This window comes from Scyliorhinus canicula, chromosome 13 (genome assembly GCF_902713615.1).
Source record: "Scyliorhinus canicula chromosome 13, sScyCan1.1, whole genome shotgun sequence".
NCBI lineage: Eukaryota > Metazoa > Chordata > Chondrichthyes > Carcharhiniformes > Scyliorhinidae > Scyliorhinus > Scyliorhinus canicula.
The window spans coordinates 38,923,083-38,944,677 of record NC_052158.1 but is presented as its reverse complement, the minus strand read 5'-3'; the positions used below and the strand labels follow the sequence as shown (position 1 = coordinate 38,944,677).

General features: G+C 50.3%; 1 protein-coding gene across 1 annotated transcript; it reads left to right on the top strand.

Annotated features, from left to right (window-relative positions):
- The first annotated feature begins 2,328 nt into the window (after window positions 1-2,328).
- On the top strand, window positions 2,329-20,923 carry LOC119975474 (zinc-binding protein A33-like). Its single transcript, XM_038815177.1, has 6 exons — window positions 2,329-3,473; window positions 4,383-4,478; window positions 4,559-4,792; window positions 8,366-8,388; window positions 8,481-8,626; window positions 18,700-20,923. Exons 1-6 carry the CDS (start codon window positions 3,012-3,014, stop codon window positions 19,182-19,184), a joined length of 1,446 nt encoding a protein of 481 aa, XP_038671105.1. The 5' UTR covers window positions 2,329-3,011; the 3' UTR covers window positions 19,185-20,923.
- Window positions 20,924-21,595: the final 672 nt, after the last annotated feature.

The window sequence follows — 21,595 nt, the reverse complement described above, 5'->3', positions numbered from 1 at the left end:
GTTGACAGTGGGCAGGGCCAGTATGCAGGATTGTGAGTGGACGGGGCCAGTAAGAAGGATGGTCAGTAGGCGGGGTCAGTAAGGAGTATGGTCAGTGGGCGGGGCCAGTAAGGAGGATTGTCAGTGGGCAGGGCCAGTAAGGAGGATGGTCAGTGGGTGGGGCCAGTAAGGAGTATTGTCAGTGGGCAGGGCCAGTAATGAGCATTGTCAGTGGGCGGGGCCAGTAAGGAGGATGGTCAGTGGGCGGGGCCAGTAAGGAGGATGGTCAGTGGGTGGGGCCAGTAAAGGAGTATGGTCAGTGGGCGAAGCCAGTAAGGAGGATTGTCAGTGGGCAGGGCCAGTAAGGAGGATTGTCAGTGGGCAGGGCCAGTAAGGAGGATTGTCAGTGGGCAGGGTCAGTAAATATTGTTGTCAGTGGGTGGGGACAGTAAGGAGTATGGTCAGTGGGCGAAGCCAGTAAGGAGGATGGTCAGTGGGTGGGGCCAATAAAGAGGATTGTCAGTGGGCAGGGCCAGTAAAAATTGCTGTCAGTGGGCGGGCCAGTAAGGAGGATTGTTAGTGGGTGGGGCCAGTAAGGAGCATTGTCAGTGGGCGGGGCCAGTAAAGATTGTTGTCAGTGGGTGGGGCCAGTAAGGAGGATTGTCAGTGGGCAGGCCAGTAAGGAGGATGGTCAGTGGGTGGGGCCAGTAAGGAGGATTGTCAGTGGGTGGGGCCAGTAAGGAGGATTGTCAGTAGGCGGGGTCAGTAAGGAGGATGGTCAGTGGGTGGGGCCAGTAAGGAGGATTGTCAGTAGGCGGGGTCAGTAAGGAGGATGGTCAGTGGGTGGGGCCAGTAAGGAGGATTGTCAGTGGGCAGGGCCAGTAAGGAGGATTGTCAGTGGGCGGGGCCAGTAAAGATTGCTGTCAGTGGGTGGGCCAGTAAGGAGGATTGTCAGTAGGTGGGGCCAGTAAGGAGCATTGTCAGTGGGCGGGGCCAGTAAAGATTGTTGTCAGTGGGTGGGGCCAGTAAGGAGGATTGTCAGTGGGCAGGCCAGTAAGGAGGATGGTCAGTGGGTGGGGCCAGTAGGGAGGATTGTCAGTGGACGGGGCCAGTAAGGAGGATTGACAGTGGGCGGGGCTGATAAGGAGGATCGTCAGTGGGCGGGGCCAGTAAGGAGGATGGTCAGTGGGTGGGGCCAGTAAGGAGGATTGTCAGTGGGCAGGGCCAGTAAGGAAGATTGTCAGTGGGCGGGGCCAGTAAAAATTGCTGTCAGTGGGCGGGCCAGTAAGGAGGATTGTTAGTGGGTGGGGCCAGTAAGGAGCATTGTCAGTGGGCGGGGCCAGTAAAGATTGTTGTCAGTGGGTGGGGCCAGTAAGGAGGATTGTCAGTGGGCAGGCCAGTAAGGAGGATGGTCAGTGGGTGGGGCCAGTAAGGAGGATTGTCAGTGGGTGGGGCCAGTAAGGAGGATTGTCAGTAGGCGGGGTCAGTAAGGAGGATGGTCAGTGGGTGGGGCCAGTAAGGAGGATTGTCAGTGGGCAGGGCCAGTAAGGAGGATTGTCAGTGGGCGGGGCCAGTAAAGATTGCTGTCAGTGGGTGGGCCAGTAAGGAGGATTGTCAGTAGGTGGGGCCAGTAAGGAGCATTGTCAGTGGGCGGGGCCAGTAAAGATTGTTGTCAGTGGGTGGGGCCAGTAAGGAGGATTGTCAGTGGGCAGGCCAGTAAGGAGGATGGTCAGTGGGTGGGGCCAGTAGGGAGGATTGTCAGTGGACGGGGCCAGTAAGGAGGATTGACAGTGGGCGGGGCTGATAAGGAGGATCGTCAGTGGGCGGGGCCAGTAAAGATTGTTGTCAGTGGGTGGGGCCAGTAAGGATTGTCAGTGGGCAGGCCAGTAAGGAGGATTGTCAGTGGGCGGGGCCAGGGAGAGGGGCAGTGGGATTAATTTCTGATTTATGCAGGGCTATGGGAAGAGTGGGTGTAATAATCCACGGGAGGCAGGAGTTCCGTCACCACACCAATATTTATTTACAATAACGATATTACAGGAGCAGCTACAAACAGTGCTGCTAGCAGTCCAGTCAATTTAAGACTGGCTCACAAAGCCTACACAGGTGATTATATGGGCCCCCTCAATGAGCTATCATTGAGGGAGCTCATACTCCAATTGGCCAACCAATAAAGCCAATTGGAGTTCATTACAGTGTGGAATTGGGATTAGTTTGTGGTTGCTACATGGTTGTGGGATGAGATTGAGCAGTGGGATTATTTGGGGATTCATACAGACCTATGGGGAGAGACTTTGCAGTGGTATTAATCTGGGATTCATACAGGATTACGAGGTGAGAACCAAGCAGTTGGATTAGATTGGAATGGGTCCAGGGACATGTGCAGAGCAATGAGATTAATTTGCATTAAGATAGGGAAATCGGGAGATACAACCGAACGGGTCTAGTTGGCGTGGATAGAGGGATATGGGAAGAGTGTGGGGAAATGGGTGAAGTTAGGATCAATATAGGGATATGTGAATTTGGAGCAGGACAGAAATGAATGATTTGTGGTTGATACTGGTTTATGGGGTTTGAGAGTGGGACAGTGCATTTAGTTTAAAATCGTTTCCTTCTGAAATCCCTGGGGAATAAGATGGAAGCCTGCAGGGATGAGGGGAGAATCACTCAGATTCTGATATGAACACTTTCAGATTTTTTAAAATCAGCAGTGAAAGGGTTAAAAGTAGGATTTCTGACTGGGGGACAATGGGGAAATCATTCTCCTCTTGTCTTTCTGTCACATCACGTGGATGAATCCGTGTTCAAATTCATCAGATTGAAGATTTTCATCTTCAATCTGACCCCCAGATCCAAGAATTACGCCATCGGTATGTTATGTAATGGACGTTAAAAGATAGATTTTGTTTTGCCAGAAAATTTGGCTGGGTGACAGTTCCCCTTTAAGGCCACAGAGTGTGGAGTGAATCGCATTATATCCTGGGGAATTGAAACTGAAACTTAAGTAATAACGACGAGCAGCAGTAACAGCGATGGCCGTCAGTAAACACGTCTTAAACCTGAGCGAGGATTTAACCTGCTCCGTCTGTCAGTCTGTGTTTGTGGAGCCGGTGAGGCTGGACTGTGAACACAACTTCTGTAAATCCTGTATCCAGCAGTTTTGGGGAAAGCAGCGTCAGGCTGTGTCCTGCCCGGAATGCCAGCAGGTTCTCCCCAGGAGGAGTTTCACCAGTAACAAGGTGTTGGTCAATCTCTGTGAGAAAACTCGACAACTGGAGCTGAAACTGGAGCAGGATCGCTCTCTGTGTGAGGAACAGGGGGGGAATCTGAGAGAGGACACAGGGAGGGAGCAGTCACTGTGTGAGGAACATGGGGAGAAGTTTATGTTGTTCTGTGAGGTGGATGAGATTCTGATCTGTGCCGAATGTGTACATTCCTCTCCCCATTCAGCCCACAAATTCCTCCCTCTACCAGTGGCAGTTGAACAGTACAAGGTAAGGGACATTCCGAGTTATCTGTCTGCCTGAATGTTCATGGACTTTACTCGGCTGTGATTAGGACTGTAATAAATTATGGACAAATGTTTCTCTGCCCTACTGCCAGCTCAATACTGACATCTGACAGTGAGAAATCTGAGGGATAATGTGTTAAAAGTGTGTGAAAGGCCTTACAGCCTCTTTATATTATTACAGCTCCAGGTTACAGCTCACTTCATTGCAGGCTGTGTTGACATTATTTCTGTTGTGGTGGGAACGCACTGTAATGGAACCTTTCACTGGAGAAAGCGTCACACCAGTTTCTGACTCTAAACCCCTCCCCCATCCTCATCAGCATTGTCTTAACAACCAATTGGACAATGAACAGAACCTTCACCAGCTGATGGGATCATTTTATTTTACTGTCAGTCAATGTTTCCCTACATCCTGATTTTTTAAAATAAAAACAAGTTTTCCAAGAAAACTATAAAAACTGATTGTTTTTCACGACCCTCTGGGTCGCCCACAGCATAATTAATATCTCTGTGCGGGGCAGCCTTTTCTTAAATTCGGTCAGTTTACAACTGACTTTCTTGTGAGTGAGCAACAGGTTTCTTGTGAAAAATTCACCCCTCAAAAGTCTCCACAGCCAACCCAAGAATTTTTGTCTGTACAGTGAATGTCCAGTTAATACCCAAGATCAACATCATTTAATATACATCTAAACTATGAAATCCATTCTATGTTCTACACACCATAAACCTGTTGTTGGTTTGAAGCTGTCCCTGGTCTGATTCAATACTTTTCACTCTGCCTTTTATAAAGTGCTCGTGTCCATATGTTAACATTCGCGGAACATCTCTCCTCACAGTGTGTGATAACAGCAGATATTACAATGAATTATCTGAGATCTGATTCCACTTTTAGGACCAGCTGAAATTATCCTTGGATTCCATGGAGAATGAAAAGAAAGATCAAAGTGAATTAAAACAGCAACAAGAACAGGAAATTTCAGATCTGGAGGTGAGGATTATTTCAGTTCCCTTTAAACACTGAAACCCTTTAACATCCCGCTGTTTAAATGATCTCTCTCACTGTCACAGGAACTCACTGGATCTCTGGAGCAAGACATCTCTGCAGAATTTGCCAAAATCCATCGATATCTTGAAGACAAAGAGAAACATTTAATCAAAGAGCTGAGGAGACAAAAGGAGGGAGATCTGCAACCAATGGAGGAGAATCTGAGAAGAATTGAAGAGGAACTGGGGTCACTTAAGGAGAAGATATCGAACCTTTGTGCTGACATTGAGCAGCAAGACAGTGTCGCCTTTCTCAAGGTAACCCCTTTCTCAAGGTGACCCTTATAACCTAGGCCTCAAATTGTTGGTGTGATTGTAAACAGCAGTTTACAACAGGGCTCCAACCCTATCACAACACTGCACAATGTGCAGTATAACTGAGGACTAACAGGTATCTGTCAGGATTAAGGTGAGAGTGTTGAGGAGACTGTTCCACACTGTCAACACCTCACACTGACTGTGGTGTTACTGGAACCAGAATGAAAGGGTCCAGAAAAAGAGTGGGAGAGAAGAGATAGGCAGCACCTAAATCAAAGAAATACAACAGAGTCTTGTCAGGACTGTTAAGGTGACAATCAGAAGTCATTCAAACTATATAGGAGAGGGGTAGAAGAGGCTGGGAGGAAACCAGATTCCGTGGAGACAGGCCCGAGGACAGAAGGTCATCAAGCATGTGCTTCAGAACTTAGAAAATTGGAAATTCTTTTTGGGAGATAATAGAGAATCAGTTTTATATTATACATACACTGGTGCACACTATACACACATAGGTATGTACACACACAGGTGCACATACACACACATGTGCAGGTACACATACATACGCACAGATACACATACAAACATCAGAAAACCAGGTACACATATAGACGCACAGACAGGTACACACACATATGCATGCACATACAGTGCACAGGTACACATGCACACTCAAACGCACATGAGCACACATGAACAGACAAGTAGGTCCACATGCACAGATGTGCAGGTACACAGGCATGTAGGTACACACAGGCACGCCCACATACACAGGTACGCATGACATAATATTGCACATTTGCTTCAACCTTGACCAGAAGAAAGAATTTATAAGCTGAGAAAATGCCATAAACCTGAATTGAAACAAGGTTAGACCACACTTGCAATACCATACAGAGTTCTGGTCACCCCATTTTAATAAGGATATAGAGGCAATTAAGAAGATTGAAGAAAAAGCTGAGAAGCATGCTATCAGAGTTAAACGGTAATATCTTACACGAAAGGCTGAATTAGTGACTACGAAGCTCTTTAGGCTATCGGCAGCATTGTATTCCATGTCCAAAGACATGCAGGTTAGGTGGACTGGCCGTGCTAAATTGCCCTTAGAGTCCAAAAAGATTAGGAGGGGTTATTGGGTTACCGGGGTAGGGTGGAAGTTAGGGCTTAAGTGGGTCGGTGCAGGCTGGTTGGGCCAAATGGACTCCTTCTGCACTATTTGTTCTATGTTCTATAACAATCTATAATCTCAGAGCCCGGCATATCCCAATTTTACCATCATCCCCAATTTTACCATTACCACCAAACCGGGGGATGGTTCAATGAAGAGTTCAGAGGGTCAAAGACTGGTAAGGGAGAAGCAGGTTCCAGATCTTGGGGCACCAGTACTGGAGAGAGTGGGATCTGTACCATTGGAACAGTCTGCACCCAAACCAGGCTAGGCCCAGTGTCCTAGCGAGCATAACTAGTGAAGTAGAGAGAGCTTTGAACTAAGTAATGGGGCAAGGAATCAAATTTGGAAAGATGTGATAATTGAAAGAACAAAGACCAGGCAAACCAGAAAGATATTTTTACTGGAATTGAGAACATACCACGACAGGAACGGACAGGGAGAACAAACCTAACAGTAAATCAACAGACGGGACTAGAGGTTACAAAAGGAATAAAGGGATAATATTAAAGGTTCTGCATCTGAATGCACAAAGCATTGAAAACTAAACAGATGAACTGAGTGCACACATAGAAATAAGTATGTACAATTTAATAGCCATTATGTAGACTTAGCTGCAAAAGGGTCTGGAATGGGACCTGAATATTGAAGTCAATAGGATATTTAGAAAGGTCAGGAAGTGAGGAAAAGGTGGATAAGCGCCTCTATGAGTTAATTATGTTATTAGCACAATAGAGAGGAATGTTCAGTTCAGAATAATAATAATCTTTATTGTCACAAGTCGGCTTACATTAACACTGCAATGAAGTTACTGTGAAAATCTCCTAGTCGCCATATTCCAGCGCCTGTTCGGGTACACAGAGGGAGAATTCAGATTTCACCTGACAAGCACGTCTTTCGGGACTTGTGGGAGGAAACCGGAGCACCCGGAGGAAACCCAGGCAGACACGGGGAGAACGTGCAGACAGTGACCCAGGCCGGGAATCGAACCTGGGACCCTGGCGCTGTGAAGCAACAGTACTAACCACTGAATATATTACCCCTGTTACAAAACAAACTCAACTCTGTGTGAGAGGCAGGTTTTTTGCGGTTAAAGGGTAAACAGGATGGAAGGGACAAATCAAAATCACCTTATTTGTTGGAGAATGAAAACTAGGGAACGTACTGCAAAAATAGTTCCCCTTCGGCCACTCGCGTGCCCCGGACCGCCCCACCCCACAGTGCCCCCAGCTCCAAATGAAGATCCCCCCCCCCCCCCCCCCCCCCCCCGCCTGTGGATCGGCCGTCCTCCGACTGTGGCGGCACTGGACTGGGTCTGCCGCCGAGACGTTAAGTTCACGACGGGTGAGATCACCCGTGTCCCACGCCGTCGGGAACTCGGCTGGTCGGGTACGGAGCACCGCCGGGGGGGGGGGGTCTCAGGCAATGGCCTGAGGCCGAGGATACAGCATGCAGCATACTCCTAGAGTACGTCACTTTTCAGGGGGTGAAGCATCGCGATAGCGGCGCCACCCCCGATTTTGGCGTCACCAGGGATTCTCCGCCCCCCTCGCCAATTTTGGCGCCTGGGATCGGAGAATCCAGCCCATTGAATGAGTTCGTGGACAGAATGAGGAGAGACAAAGTCAGATGATGCAATGTGGGGGAGCACTGATTGTCTAGATGGAAGAATTGACAGTTGAAGGTCAAGGCTGATACCCATTCCAGCACCGGGCACCAGGAGGCTATTTAACTGTGTGGGCATCACAACAAACCTAATCCCATTCACATCTGATGTGTGCACAGGTACATGTTGCCCCGGAGCTACGTGGAAGTGTCCAGGAGCTGGTATATAGGGCACTGTCCCCGAATCGACGGGAGGCTGAGGTTAACAATAACATCACAGGGCAGCATGGTGGCGCAGTGGTTAGCACAGCTGCCTCACGGCGCTGAGGTCCCAGATTCGAACCCGTCTCTGGGTCACTGTCCGTGTGGAGCTTTGCACATTCTCCCCGTGTTTGCATGGGTTTTACCCCCACAACCCAAAGATGTGCAGGGAAGGGGGATTGGCCACGCTAAATTGTCCCTTAATTGGAAAAAATTAATTGGGTACACTAAATTTAAAAAAAAAAAATAACATCACTGACACCAACTCAGGGTGGCATGAACAGGGAGAAGCTACGAATTTTACTGGGAGATCAGTAATGACAAAGAACTGATCATTTGAACCTTCATAGTCTTTAGGAGCAGTGGAAAATCTGTTGAGTGTATCCATGGGGTGGGATGACTGATGTGGGATCATATCACTGGAATCCATCAGATCCTTTCCCATTTTCCTGAAATCACTGATTCTGTAACATTGAAATTGACAAACTGAACAGCACTGTGTACATTTGTTAAAATGTTTCTGATTCTCTGTCCTGCAGGAACTGAAAAGATACAGAGAAAGGTGAGTGTCTAACCCAAATTCTCACATGGATTTACATTGTGATCACAGTCTATATCCAGCATTGAGTAATTAAATCAATCCCATTTAAACAGCTACCTGGATAAAGAGGAGGATGCGGAAGATGCACAGAGAGGTGAAGATGTGGCGCTATTGGAGCTTCCAAAAGGGAAATACGCAGAATTTCAAGGCCCGTTACTCAGCCCAGTGTGGAAGGGAATTAAACAGATCACCTCTCCAGGTAAGAAACTCCACGGGCTGGACTCTGCATCGGCAGGATCCTCCACTTCGCCAGCAGCGCACTCACGCAGGTGGATTTCCCAATAGCATGGGGGTGCCCACAATGGGAAACCCCTGATGCACGATCAATAACTACTGAAACGCGGATGTAGACCGAATTTTGTTTTTAAAAAATAATTTTTATTCACGTTTTCAAAATGTTTTACCAACAAAAACAGAAAGAAATAAGAACAGTAACCCCCCCCCCCCCCCCCCCCCCCCCCCATACGCAGATAATAAATTAACAGAAATAATTAACATGAAAGCAAATATACACGCCCAATACAGGAAAAAAGAAACAAACCCTCTCCCGGCCGCGACGCCCCTCCAAAATCCCTCCAGCGCAGGGCACGCCCAGAACATGTGGGTGTGGTTCTCTGGGCTCCCTGACACACCTGCCCTCTCTCCCAAAGAACCGGCTCAGCCTTGCCCCAGTCATGTGCGCCCTATGCAGCACCTTAAATTGAATTACGCTGAGCCTTGCGCAAGAGGAGAAGGAGTTCACCCTCCCCAGGGCATCCACCCACGTCCCCTCGAAGATCTCCTCTCCCAGCTCCTCCTCCCACTTACCTTTCAGCTCCTCCAGCGAGGCCTCCTCCCCCTCCTGCATCACTTGGTAGATTGCCGAAATCCTACACTCACCAACCCATGTCCCCGAGCACCCTGTCCTGGACCCCGCGCGGCGGTAACTGTGGGAACTCCGCCACCTGCCGCCTGACAAACGCCCTTACCTGCATATACCTGAAGGTGTTCCCCGGGAGGAGGCCAAACCTCCCCTCCAGCTCCCCCAGGGTCGCAAACTTCCCATCTACAAATAGGTTCCCCACCCGCCTAATAACTGCCCTGTGCCAGCTCAGATACCCTCCGTCCATTCTCTCTGGGACAAACCGGTGGTTCCCCCGTATCAGGGACCCCACTGTAGCCTTCACCTCCCCCTGTGCCGCCTCCATTGCCCCCACATTTTGAGGGCAGCCGCCACCACCGGGCTCGTGGTATTCCTCGTTGGAGGAAGTGCCAGCGGCGCTGTCACCAGCGCCTCCAGACTCGTGCCCACACAGGACACCACCTCCAACCTCTTCCATGCCGCCCCCTCCCCTTCCATTACCCACCTACGCATCATCGGCACATTGGCGGCCCAGTAGTACCCACAGAGGTTAGGCAGCGCCAACCCCCCCTATCCCTGCCCCGCTCCAGGAACATCCTTCTCACCCTCGGGGTCTTCTGCGGCCACATAAACCCCATAACGCTCCTATTGACCCGTCTGAAAAAAGCCTTAGGAATCAGGATAGGGAGGCACTGGAACAAGAACAAAGGGCGCGATTCTCCCAGACAGGGAGAAATCGTACGGCTGGCGTCAAATCCGGGCGGGTTTGACGCCAGCCTCCCCCTCCCCGACTGGGAACCGATTCTGGTCCCCGGTCGGGGCTAGTATGCCGCGGCCGTAAACTCCGGCATCGCGGGCTTAACGAATTTCGTTAAGCCCGCTTGCCAGAGTTTGCGCCGGCTGACGCGTCACATGACGTCAGCCGCGCATGCGCGGATTGGAAGCCTCCAACCCGCGCATGCGCGGATGACGTCATCGCGCATGTGTGCGAAACCCGCGCATGCGCGGGCCGGGATGCCCCTCAGCCGCCCCGCAAAGTGATACAGCGGGGCGGCGGAAGGACAAAGAGTGCGCGGGGTAAGTACCCGCTGCCCGCGATCGGTGCCCACCGATCGCGGGCCCATGGCACCCTTGGCACAGCCGTTTCAAAATCGGGACTTTACGGCCGTTTTTACGAACGGCCAGACCAGGTGTGTTTGCCGTTCGTAAAAACGGCCGTAAAGGGCTGGGAACTCGGCCCATCGGCCAGCTGAGAATCGCTGCCGGCCGTAAAAAAAACGGCGGCAGCGATTTGTGTCGGGAGTCGGGCGTGGGGGGGGGGGGGGGGGGGGGAGAATAGCGGGAGGGCGTCAGACTAGCGTGGCCGTAAAAAATTACGAACCCCACTATTCTCCGCACCATCGTGAGTGCGGAGAATTGCGCCCAAAAACTTCGGGAGCACCGTCATTTTGACTGACTGGATCCTACCCGCTAGGGAGAGTGGCAACACATCCCACCTCTTAAACACCTCCTCCGTCTGCTCCACCAGCCTCGTGAAGTTAAGCCTGTGTAAGGCCACCCAGCTCCTAGCTATCTGTACCCCCAGGTACCTAAAACTCCTCTCCGCCCTCTTCAGCTGGAGCTCCCCAATCCCCCTCTCCTGGTTCACTGGGTGTATTACGAGCAATCCCCGAACTCTCTAAGGATCCTCATCACCTCCGGCATTCCCCCCACCGGATCCGCCACGTACAACAGTAGGTCATCCGCGGATAACGACAGCCGATGCTCCTCCTCTCCCCTCCCCCCCCCCCCACCCCGCACTATCCCCCTCCAGTTCCTCGACTCCCTCAGCGCCATGGCCAGGGGTTCAATCGCCAGCGCAAAGAGCAGGGGAGACAGGAGGCATCCCTGCCTCGTCCCCCCGGGTACAGTCGGATATTTTCCGACCTCCTTCCATTCGTAGCGACACTCGCCACCAGGGCCTGGTATAACAGCCTCACCCACCTAACGAACCCCTCTCCAAACCCAAACCTTTTCAACACCTCCCATAGGTATCCCCATTCCACCCTATCAAAGGCCTTCTCCGCATCCATCGCCGCCGCCTCCCCTTCCGCTGCCGGCATCATTATAACATTCAGAAGCCTCCGTACATTAGCATTCAACTGCCTCCCTTTCACAAAACCTGTTTGATCCTCGTGTATGAACTGCGGCACGACATCCTCCACCCTCCTGGCCAATATCTTTGCTAGCAGTTTCGCATCCACATTCAGGAGCGAAATCAGTCTATATGACCCACACTTAGGGGATCCTTATCCCGCTTCAGGATCAGTGAGATCAGCCCTAGACATCGTCAGGGCAGAGCCCCCCCTTCCCTTGCCTCGTTGAAGGTCCTAACTGGCAGCGGGCCCAGCAGGTCTGAAAACTTCTTGTAGAATTCAACCGGGAACCCATCTGACCCCGGTGCCTTCCCTGTCTGCATGTTCCCTATCGCTTTTACCAACTCCTCCAGTCCAACTGGCGCCCCCAACCCCACCACCTGCTCCTCCTCCACTCTCGGAAACCTCAGCTTGTCCAGGAAGCGATCCATCCCTCCCTCCTCCACTGGGGGCACTGACCGGTACAGTTCCTCATAGAAGCTCCTAAAGACCCCGTTGATGCCCCTCGCGCTTCGTACCATGCTCCCTCTTCCGTCCCTAACTCCCCCGATCTCCCGAGCTGCCTCCTGCTTCCGGAGCTGATGCGCCAGCATCCGACTCGCCTTTTCTCCATATTCATATACCGCCCCCTGCGCCCTCCTCCACTGCGCCTCCGCCTTCCTGGTGGTCAATAAATCAAACTCAGCTTGGAGGCTATGTCTCTTCCTCAGGAATCCCTCCTCCGGGGCCTCCGCGTACCTGCTATCTACCCTCACCATCTCCCCCACCAACCTCTCCCTCTCTCTCCTCTTCCCCTCTCTCCTTGTGTGCCCTAATGGAGATCAGCTCCCCTCGAACCACCACCTTCAGCGCCTCCCAAACCACCCCAACTTGCACCTTCCCGTTATCATTAGTGATGTAGTCCGAATTGAAGGCTTTAATCAACAAGATGTTTCCCCAGCAGCTCGAGTACAGAAAGAGGCCGGCTGCTAGGAGACACTGGTTCTTATACCCCGCCTCACTGGGCGGAGCTACCTTACGTTCCGACCAATGAAATGCAAACACTTGGGCCAATGAGCAGCGAGCCTTCTCCACCAATGGTAGCTCACGCTCCCAGGTACCGTAGTACCTCTAGTCATACTACCACAACCCCATTTGCCGGCAGCCGGGACGGAGAATCCCGCTGCCAGCAGGGGCGAGCTGCACCAGAAAACGGGTACGGCGGGATGGAGAATCCCACTCCACATCTTTGTGTCCACTTTCCTGATTGAGTTTCCTGCTCTCACATCCTCTCATGGAATCAGAGAATCCCTACAGTGCAAATGAAGGCCATTTAGCCCATTGAGTCTGCACCGATCCTTCGAAAGACCACCCTACCTAGGTCCAACCCGGTATCTTATTTCTGCAACCCATCCCTCAGGGGCAATTTAGCTTGACCAATTCAACCACGCCTGCAATTCTTTGGACTGTGGGTGGGAAACCGGAGCACGCGGTGGAACCCACGCAAACACAGGAGAATGTGCAAACTCCACACAGACAGTCACCCACGGTCGGAATTGAACCCGTCCCTGGTGCTGTGAGACAGGAGTGCTAACCACTGTGCCACTGCCCTCTCCTGATGGTGCGGCCTGTTACTGGGTACAGAGCACTGGGGCAGAAGCATTGGGTATCTCACTTTGAACTCAAAGAGTGATGCCGCTTGATGGAAACGTTTTTGCCCTTTTGAACAATTGGCAGGAATCTCTTTCCCGTCATTAATGTTGATTCTGCCGGTTTCAAGGGGAATGTTTTTTTCTGTCCTTCGCTGGAATTAATCATTTTGAGGATTGGGAAAACGGGGCTTGGCAGTGGGAGACTCATGTTGGATTTCCGGACATAGTGTCCACTCGATCGTCGTTGAACCTGTTGGGAGTTTTTCCTGAATGTTTGTGAAGCTGGCTTCAAGATAAACACTTGTGTTTGTTGGAAGTTCCTCACATTGAATCTCGAAAATTGATGGAATTTCCCGAGCTGTCTTGTGCATCACAATATGCAGTCCAGGTCTTACTGCAGTCCAGGAACGTGGTGACAACAACTGTCCTCTACACTCGCTCTTTTGTTGTCCAATACCCCTGCTGTAGTCTGTAGAAGGCTGGGTTGGGGCAATTGGTGCAGTGTTGGATCTCCTCACCAATGGTGGCCTTTTGAGAGAGGTAGCTGCCGATGGATAGGAAGTGCTCAACAGGTTCAATAAATAGGAGGTGGAATATTTGACTCACCAGGTCTGGGTTGATATTTGAGTTTCGTTTTGGTAACAATCAAGTTTCTTGCCTGTAGAATTGATGAGTGGTTTAATGGTCTGGCTCAGAGTGGACAATGACATGGCAGCTATCTGCAAATTAAAGATCATGCATAGCTTTGGTGGTCAGTTTAGTTTTGGAGGCAACTGAGGTTAAAGAGTCTTCCATTGAGATGATATTTAATATCACACCAGAAGGCAGTTGATCTTTCATGAGCTGAATAAATACTGACATATTTTTTTTTTTTTAGAACAGTACAGCACAGAACAGGCCCTTCAGCCCTCGATGTTGTGCCGAGCAATGATCACCCTATTCAAACTCACGTGTCTACCCTATACCCGTAACCCAACAACTCCCCCTTAACCTTACTTTTTAGGACACTACGGGCAATTTAGCATGGCCAATCCACCTAACCCTGCACATCTTTGGACTGTGGGAGGAAACCGGAGCACCCGGAGGAAACCCACGCACACACGGGGAGGACGTGCAGACTCCGCACAGACAGTTACCCAGCCGGGAATCGAACCTGGGACCCTGGAGCTGTGAAGCATTGATGCTAACCACTATGCTACCATGCTGCCCCTGATTGTGAATAGTATGGGAGATAATTACACTATTGACATTGATCCAGACTTTGAAAGCATCTGTGTCAGATCTCCCACTCAAGACAATTACCACAATATCATCTCGAAACAACGCAGATCGGAATTCTTGGACATCCCAATGTCTGGAGCATGGTTCACAGAGCCTCATGATTTACCGAGTCAAATTAGCAGTTCCTAGTGTTGTTCTCAACCGTTTTCTTGGATTTTTCTGGCAACACAGTCCATGTCAGAGGTTCCTGTTGAAGGAAGTAAGCCGCACTGTGTCCTGGGAGCATTTCCTCAGCCACAGGGAGTTGCTGATGAGGAGAATGTGTCCGGATTGACAGCTTCCCAGGGCCTCAAAGAGGCCCAACTGCACGGAGCCAGCTCACAGCAATACATTGACTCCCTGGAACCTCTGCTTCTCTCCCAGGTCGCTCTCCCTGGTGGCCTCTCTCTTTCTGTCTCCCGGTGGTCTTGCTCCCTCTCCATCTCTCTCTCCTGGTGCTCTCTCTCTCTCTCTCTCTCTCCCTCTATCACTCCCTCTCCCTCTTTCTTTCACAAGATGGTCTCTCTCTCCCTTTTCTGGTGGTCTCTCTCTCCTGGTGCTCTTTATCTCTCTCTCTCTGTCTTTCTCTCTCTCTCCCTCTCTATCTATCCTCCCTCTCTCCCTCTATCTTTCTCCAAGTGACCTCTCTCTCTCTTTCCTGGTGATCTCTCTCTTTCCCCGTGGTCTCTCTCTCCCAGTGATGTCTTTCTCTCTCTCTCTCTGTGGTCTCTCTCTTTCTCTGGGTGGTCTCTATCCCAGTATTCTCTCTCTCCCTTTTGGTGGTCTCTCTCTCTCTCTCTCCCAGTGCTCTTTTTCTCTCTCTCTCCCAATGGTCTCTTGCTCTTTTTCTCTCAGTGCTCTCTCGCTCCCTGGCCTCACTATCCCGATGCTCTCCTTCTAATCGTTCAGGACGTTTCTTGTTCTTTTCTGGTTAATTCCTTTCCTCATCTGGTTCCCTCCTCTGTCTCAGGTCTCCCCTTTCACCAGGCCCATGCCAAGTCCCTTGACTGTCGTTTTTGTCAATCAGGCGCACACCCAATATCCTGGATTGCCAAGCTCCTCAGCCGAAAGGCAATCCCCAAAGGAGGGGCACAGAGCATGTACAGCCTGTCTGGTTACCGCTCTGCGTATGCACGGAACTCCTCGAGCCTGCTGGGAAATGGCATTCTCACCTGAGCCTGAAACCCAGGTACAATCACGTTTCATTACAATGGACGAGGGAAATGTCTCATAGAATTTACAGTGCAGAAAGAGGCCATTCAGCCCATCGCGTCTGCACCGGCCCTTGGAAAGAGCACCCTACTCAAACCCCACGCCTCCACCCTATCGCCCTTTATCCCCATAATCCAGTAAGCCCACCTAACCTTTTTGGACACTAAGGGCAATTTAGAATGGCCAGTCCACCTAACCTGTACATCTTTGGACTGTGGGAGGAAACCGGAGCATCCGGAAAAAACCCACGCACACACTGGGAGAACGTGCAGACTCCGCACAGACAGTGACCCAAGCCGTGAATTGAACCTAGGGCCATGGAGCTGTGAAGCAACTGTGCTAACCACGAGGCTACCGTGCTGCCCTAGATGGTTTCCACAGCATAATTTATTACACTTCTTGAGGATCACATTCCTGAATCGAGGAGAATCCTTTTTCCTGCAAACTCATTGGATAAGTGGATGGCTTTCTGATCTGAGGGAACCTCAGCTGGATTTGAAGGCTTTAGCTGGAATACACTCGGGGCTCCAGGCCTTGTTGTTTATCATCTGTTAGATTGTTTGTTGCAGCTCCCCCATCGATGGTGACTCACCCATGGATCTGACCACAGGCACCGAGGGATAGACTGGAGTGTGTCAGCTGTCACTGTGGATTCAGGAATCGGCAATGTTTTTTCCAGCATTGATGGATGGAATTATCATCCTTCAGAAGGGGAACCGCATCCTGTCAGTGAAGGGGATTTTGTCCATTTGATCTCGGTCTGTCGATGGCTTCAAATAAAGCTCTGAAGGTCTCGAAGATTGGCAGACTGTTGGATCACTCGGACTTTCTCTGCCCGCCACTCGTCCTTTAACTTCTGGATTTGTCTTTGGGTGTCCACCCGGAACTTGACTCGCCACCTTGGATTATTCTGTCAGGCAATGAAGGCCGATCGTTTATCTTCCAGGAGGCCGTGTATTTGAGTATTGTTTTTACTGAACCAATCCTGATGGCCATGGTTTTGCCAATGGTTTGGGGTCTGCACGAGTCTCGCACAGCTGACCTGATTTGATCCCGCTTTTCTGAAAGTCAGCAGGACTTGGGAATACTTACCCGATAGCTTGTTAGCTGTGCTTTAAATTCGTCTCTCCGGACTGGGTGCTTTAGGCCAAGACAATGACCTTCTTGGAGTTCAGGACCTTGCAGTGTCTTGATGCTGGGTGGCTGTTCATGGTCAATGGAACAAGTCGATGATCTGTTGAGCAGGCATCAGTTCCTCCACATGGATCGAGTGACACAGGGGTCACTCGGGTCTTTGACTCGAACAATGACACAATTCAGGACGGGGCTTTGATCTTGGATATGTTCATGTCATCTTGAGTTTGTCATCTTGGCGAAGAGGATGTTTGTTACAATGAGGACATACTGAGCAAACCTTGTCAGCAGGAGGATATCTGGGGGAAATGGTGGGCATTTCCCATTCCTTTTTTCCCCAATGACTTGCCTCCAGAAATTGGAGTTGCAGCCATTAAATTCTCCCGGAATAATGATTTTTCTCTTTCTTAGGGCTGGCAGTGAGGACGTCATCAAGGACAGAATAGAACTTTTCCTTCACATAATCACTGGGCATTGGCGCTCATGACACTGGCATATTGGTTATGCCTGAGTGCCAGGTGAAGTTTCATTGGTACAATAGAGTAACTTATCCCAGATCCTAATCCCAATGGCAGAACCAGCTCCGTGGATATTGGAGCAACTGTCAGCCTTTCCTTCCCAGTAGAGGGGATCTCCCCAGCTTGTTCCTTCAGATCTCTCTCCCCAGGAAAGCAGGTCTCACTGAGGGTACTGAGGTCAATTTGGAGTATTTATAGCTCTCATGGCACCATTAGCTGCTGTTCTTTCTGACCGATCACTCTTGAGATTGTTTGCGAGTGTTCCGACATCCAAGTTGGAATGTGTAAAGTTTTCTCTCTGCGAGCACAAAGATGGTGATCCCACAAGGTATGTTTCCCCAAACGGGAGAAAGTGGGACAGCCTATATTGAGGGCACCTTTTCCAGGCTCCTCCCTATTGAGGTGAGCAGAGGTCATCCTGAAGAGGACTGATCAGTCACAGATGTTGCTGCTCAAAGACACCTCAGTCCCAACACAGGGGTGTCCAGTGACATTAATACATCCTGTAGCTTGTGTGCAGGTTCTTGACTGGGGGGGGACGCTCAGATTCACAGCCCAGACCCCATCAACTTGCCAATTCCACATCGCCACAAGACTTGGCAAATGGACCCTGGTAGAAGGCTGCTCATGGCCTTGTTGAACATGGGGAACCTTGGAACGCTGTCACAAAATCTTTGGTGGGCTGGTTTTGGTGATGCTGCGAGCCACAATGACCGGGACCATCTTGCCACTTGCGGCCTTCTTCCTCCCTTGGCAGTCGCTGAGGTGCACAGTCACCCTTTGTTCTGTCATTGCGGACACTTTGGACCGTGCTTTGTGTGGCAACTCGCCCCTGACCTTGCAGCCTGGGGTGCCCCTACCAGTGGCAAGGATGGCATCATTGAAGGCAGAGTCACAGCACACAAGCATCTCCCAGACGCCCAAGGCGACAATCCACAGAATGATTCAAACATGAAGGCGTCGGAATGTCTTAATTGGCCACCAGACATTCCGATCTCCCAGCGGACATCACTGCAGACACTGATGAGATTGGGACCCTGTATTTACTGTGCATACTGCAGCAGGATCGAGGGGCTGAATGGCCTACCCCTGCTCCTTGTTCGCATGTTTCGCTGGAAATATATCTAAAGTAGGGATGGGGCAAAATCTTCTCTCTCACATAAGTCTTTGCAATTCTCTTTCTGAACAGACAGTGGAAGCAGAGACTTGGAATACTTTTTAATGCAGAGCTGGATAGATTTTTGGTGAGCAAGGGGGTGGTAGGTTATTGGGGGGTAGGGTATGCCGGATGCAGATTTGAGACAACTATCAGATCCGCCGTGATCTTATTAAATGGTGGAGTAGCTCATGGGGCTGAATGGTCTCCTGTTCCTAGTTTGCATGTTCATAGTGAAATATATTAAACAGCTCTCTATAACCCAGCTTATACGTAGTTATCGTCTCGGTGTCGAGTCCAGTTACACAGATATTAACTTGTATCCATCGATCTTCCGCTGTCGAAAATATTGATCATGTTGTCTTTTTCATTTCCCTATTTGCAGCCTCACCGAGCAAGTTCTCCACCACAGAGCACCATAAGCTGGTCCTGTCTGATCAGCGGAGCAGTGTGAAGATCACTCAGACCATGCTGGTCTCTCATAACCGGGAGGTATTCAGTGAGACTCTTTGTTCCCTGGGGTCACAGGGATTCACATCAGGGAAACATTACTGGGAGCTGGAGGTCGGGGACAAGGCTGACTGGGAGTTGGGTGTGGCCAGGGAGTCAGCCAATAGGAATGCAGAGCTAACACTGGGACCCGAACATGATTACTGGGCTGTGTGGCTGAGGAATGGGAATGAGTACATAGCTATCGAAAGCCCATCAGTCCCCCTGACCCCGAGTGTGAATCCCAGGAAGATCGGAGTTTTCCTGGACTATGAGGGAGGACAGATGACCTTTTACAATGCTGATGACATGTCCGTTCTCCACACTTTCACTGACACCTTCGCTGAGAATCTCGTTCCTTATTTCAGGGCTCCCTTATAAAAAGAGGATTAGTAGAGCGGCTCCTCCCAAACCTGCTGTACTAGATTGCACGCCACAGACCTTTGTCAGCCATACAAAGGGTGTTTATTAACAAGGGAAAACGGTACAGAGGCGAGCAGGCCCTGACTGCCCTGGAGCAGCAGGCTCCCCCGCCCCCGCCTGCTCCAGTCCTCACATGCTGACTACACTGGCTTCTAGATATACTCTGCCCAAAAGAGGACTCCACCCTCTCGGGTGATAGCCCTGCTCTCGGTCCCCATTGGTTTCTTAATCCAGGTGACTCTCTTCTGCTGTGTTGTCTTAAAGAGACAGGCACCACAGTCACTGCACCTGCAGCATTTAGAAGTGTTGATTCCTGAACATTGTCAGACATTGAAGGAAATGCTGTCAATATTAAACTCCACATGTTTTTTAAAATAAATTTAGTGTACGGAATTCATTTTTCCAATTAAGGGGCAATTTAGCATGGCCAATCCACCTAGTCTGCACATCTTTGGGCTGCCTTTAAACCCCCCATGTTGAGAGGGAGGGGATCAGTGGGGGAGGGGGAAGGGGCGGGGCAGGTTAAAACTAAAAAATCCCAAATGGTGACTCCAGCCCATCGTGTATACGTGTGTTACTATTTTGGTGGTGTTGTCAGGGATTCCTCTGAGACTCACTTAAAGTGCCTTTGGGAACCAAAGTGAAATTTAACAATGTCCGACTGGGATTCCCGGGGTCCAGGAAATCTCAGGAACCGACTGGAGATGGCAGCAGTTGAACTGAGCAGCAGGTGTTTCTTCCAGCACCACTTGCCCCCTCCTTGAAATGGTTCTTTGCCAAACGTGGCATCTCATCGCTGGCGGCAGTGGCTGACACCCTCCCATCCTCTCCCGCCCCCAACCCGACGTATGTCCATGTTCCCGAGTTTACCTTATCCCCACCCACCACACCAATGCACTCTCTGCTCCATCTCTGCCTCCCGCTAAACATGGCAATCAAAGCGATGCCAGTTTTATCTCCTGAACTCCCGCAGCAGCTATCCGATCTGGAATCTTCAATCCCGGCCGTTCGACTGTGAGGAGGCCCCGCTGCCCTCTCTGAATTCTGGGTCCACGTTACCAGCAGTCCATATCCAAGTACAGCCGGACCTGGACAGTATCCAGGTTTGGGCTGACAAATGGCAAGCAACGTTCCTGCCACACAAGTGTAGGATCGGAATTCCTCCTCCAACTGGAGTTTTAGTAAATATTAAACCCCAAAGGTTTTATGGAAATGAACACTTAACGAAACAGGACAGACCACAATGGTACTGTAAGGGGTTAATCTTCAAACCATCTCGACTATTGAGGGAGGACAGATGGACAATTCCATCCCAAAGACAAAATTGTGGCCATCAGACAATCCAAGTAAAGAAACCGGGAGACCATCAGAGCTGAGGTCCCCAGACAACAGCATTTACACAAACAAACACCAACAATAGCTGAGGAGAAATGGACTTTATCACATCAACACCAACATGGGATCCACAGACATTGCAGCCAATGGGGTCCATTGTTTCAGCTGTGGAAACAACATTGTGATGAATGGGTTTGTCTGGACCGAGGCAGGAAGCAGAGATTAAAGGGTGCTCAGCACCAACCATCCAAACAGGAGGTTTCCACAATATGCTTTGATAATTATTTGTAATTGGGACCTTGTATTAGGGCATTGGAAGCTTTTTTGTTTGTTAATAAACACATTTGTGGTTGAGCCTAAAAGCCCGTGTCTGTGTAAGTTTGTCCTTCATAAAACCCTACAGTCAAGAACGGAGTAAGAGTAAACGGGGACTTCCGGTGGCGGCTATAAGGGAGTAAGTCGCACATTTGGTGGCTCTTGCTCCGGTCGGACTTTTGGACCTTTCCCCCTGACTTTTTTGAGTGCTGGATTCGAAGGTATAGGCACTCAGTCACTGAATCCATACATAGGTGTATGGAACTGAGAAGCAGAAGGAATTGTAAACAGTTGAAGAGGTGGGCAAGCAAGGGCTGTGTGGAGGCTGCTGCTGAAAACAATATGGCCGATGTCTAGACCCCGGTGCAGACAGCCCAGCCAACAACAGAGCATCTGTTGAAGGTCATCCAAGAGGGCTTTACTGCGCTGGAACGGGACAGTTTAGACCCCATCCAGAAGTCAATCGATCGGTTGGAGCACAGGCTGGATGCCCAGGATCTGACGATTCAGAAGCTGGAAAAGGTGCTGGAGGAGCAGGAGGATCACCAAATGGTGGTGGAGATGGGGAGGTTGAAGGACCAACAAAAAAGGCTTCTGGAGAAGGTAGAGGACCTGGAAAATAGGTCCCGTCGGCAGAATTGCACTATTGTCGGGATTTTGTTTGGGTTTTTTCAGAGCAATTGCTCGAGGATGACTGGTTTAGGGAAGTGGTGTCGATG

Excerpts from the sequence above, each read along its gene's own strand:
- LOC119975474 (XM_038815177.1), top strand. The coding sequence starts at position 3,012 with ATGGCCGTCAGTAAACACGTCTTAAACCTGAGCGAGGATTTAACCTGC. Across the intron at positions 3,474-4,382 it reads TGGCAGTTGAACAGTACAAG|GACCAGCTGAAATTATCCTT; the intron begins GTAAGGGACATT and ends TTCCACTTTTAG. Across the intron at positions 8,627-18,699 it reads TAAACAGATCACCTCTCCAG|CCTCACCGAGCAAGTTCTCC; the intron begins GTAAGAAACTCC and ends CCCTATTTGCAG.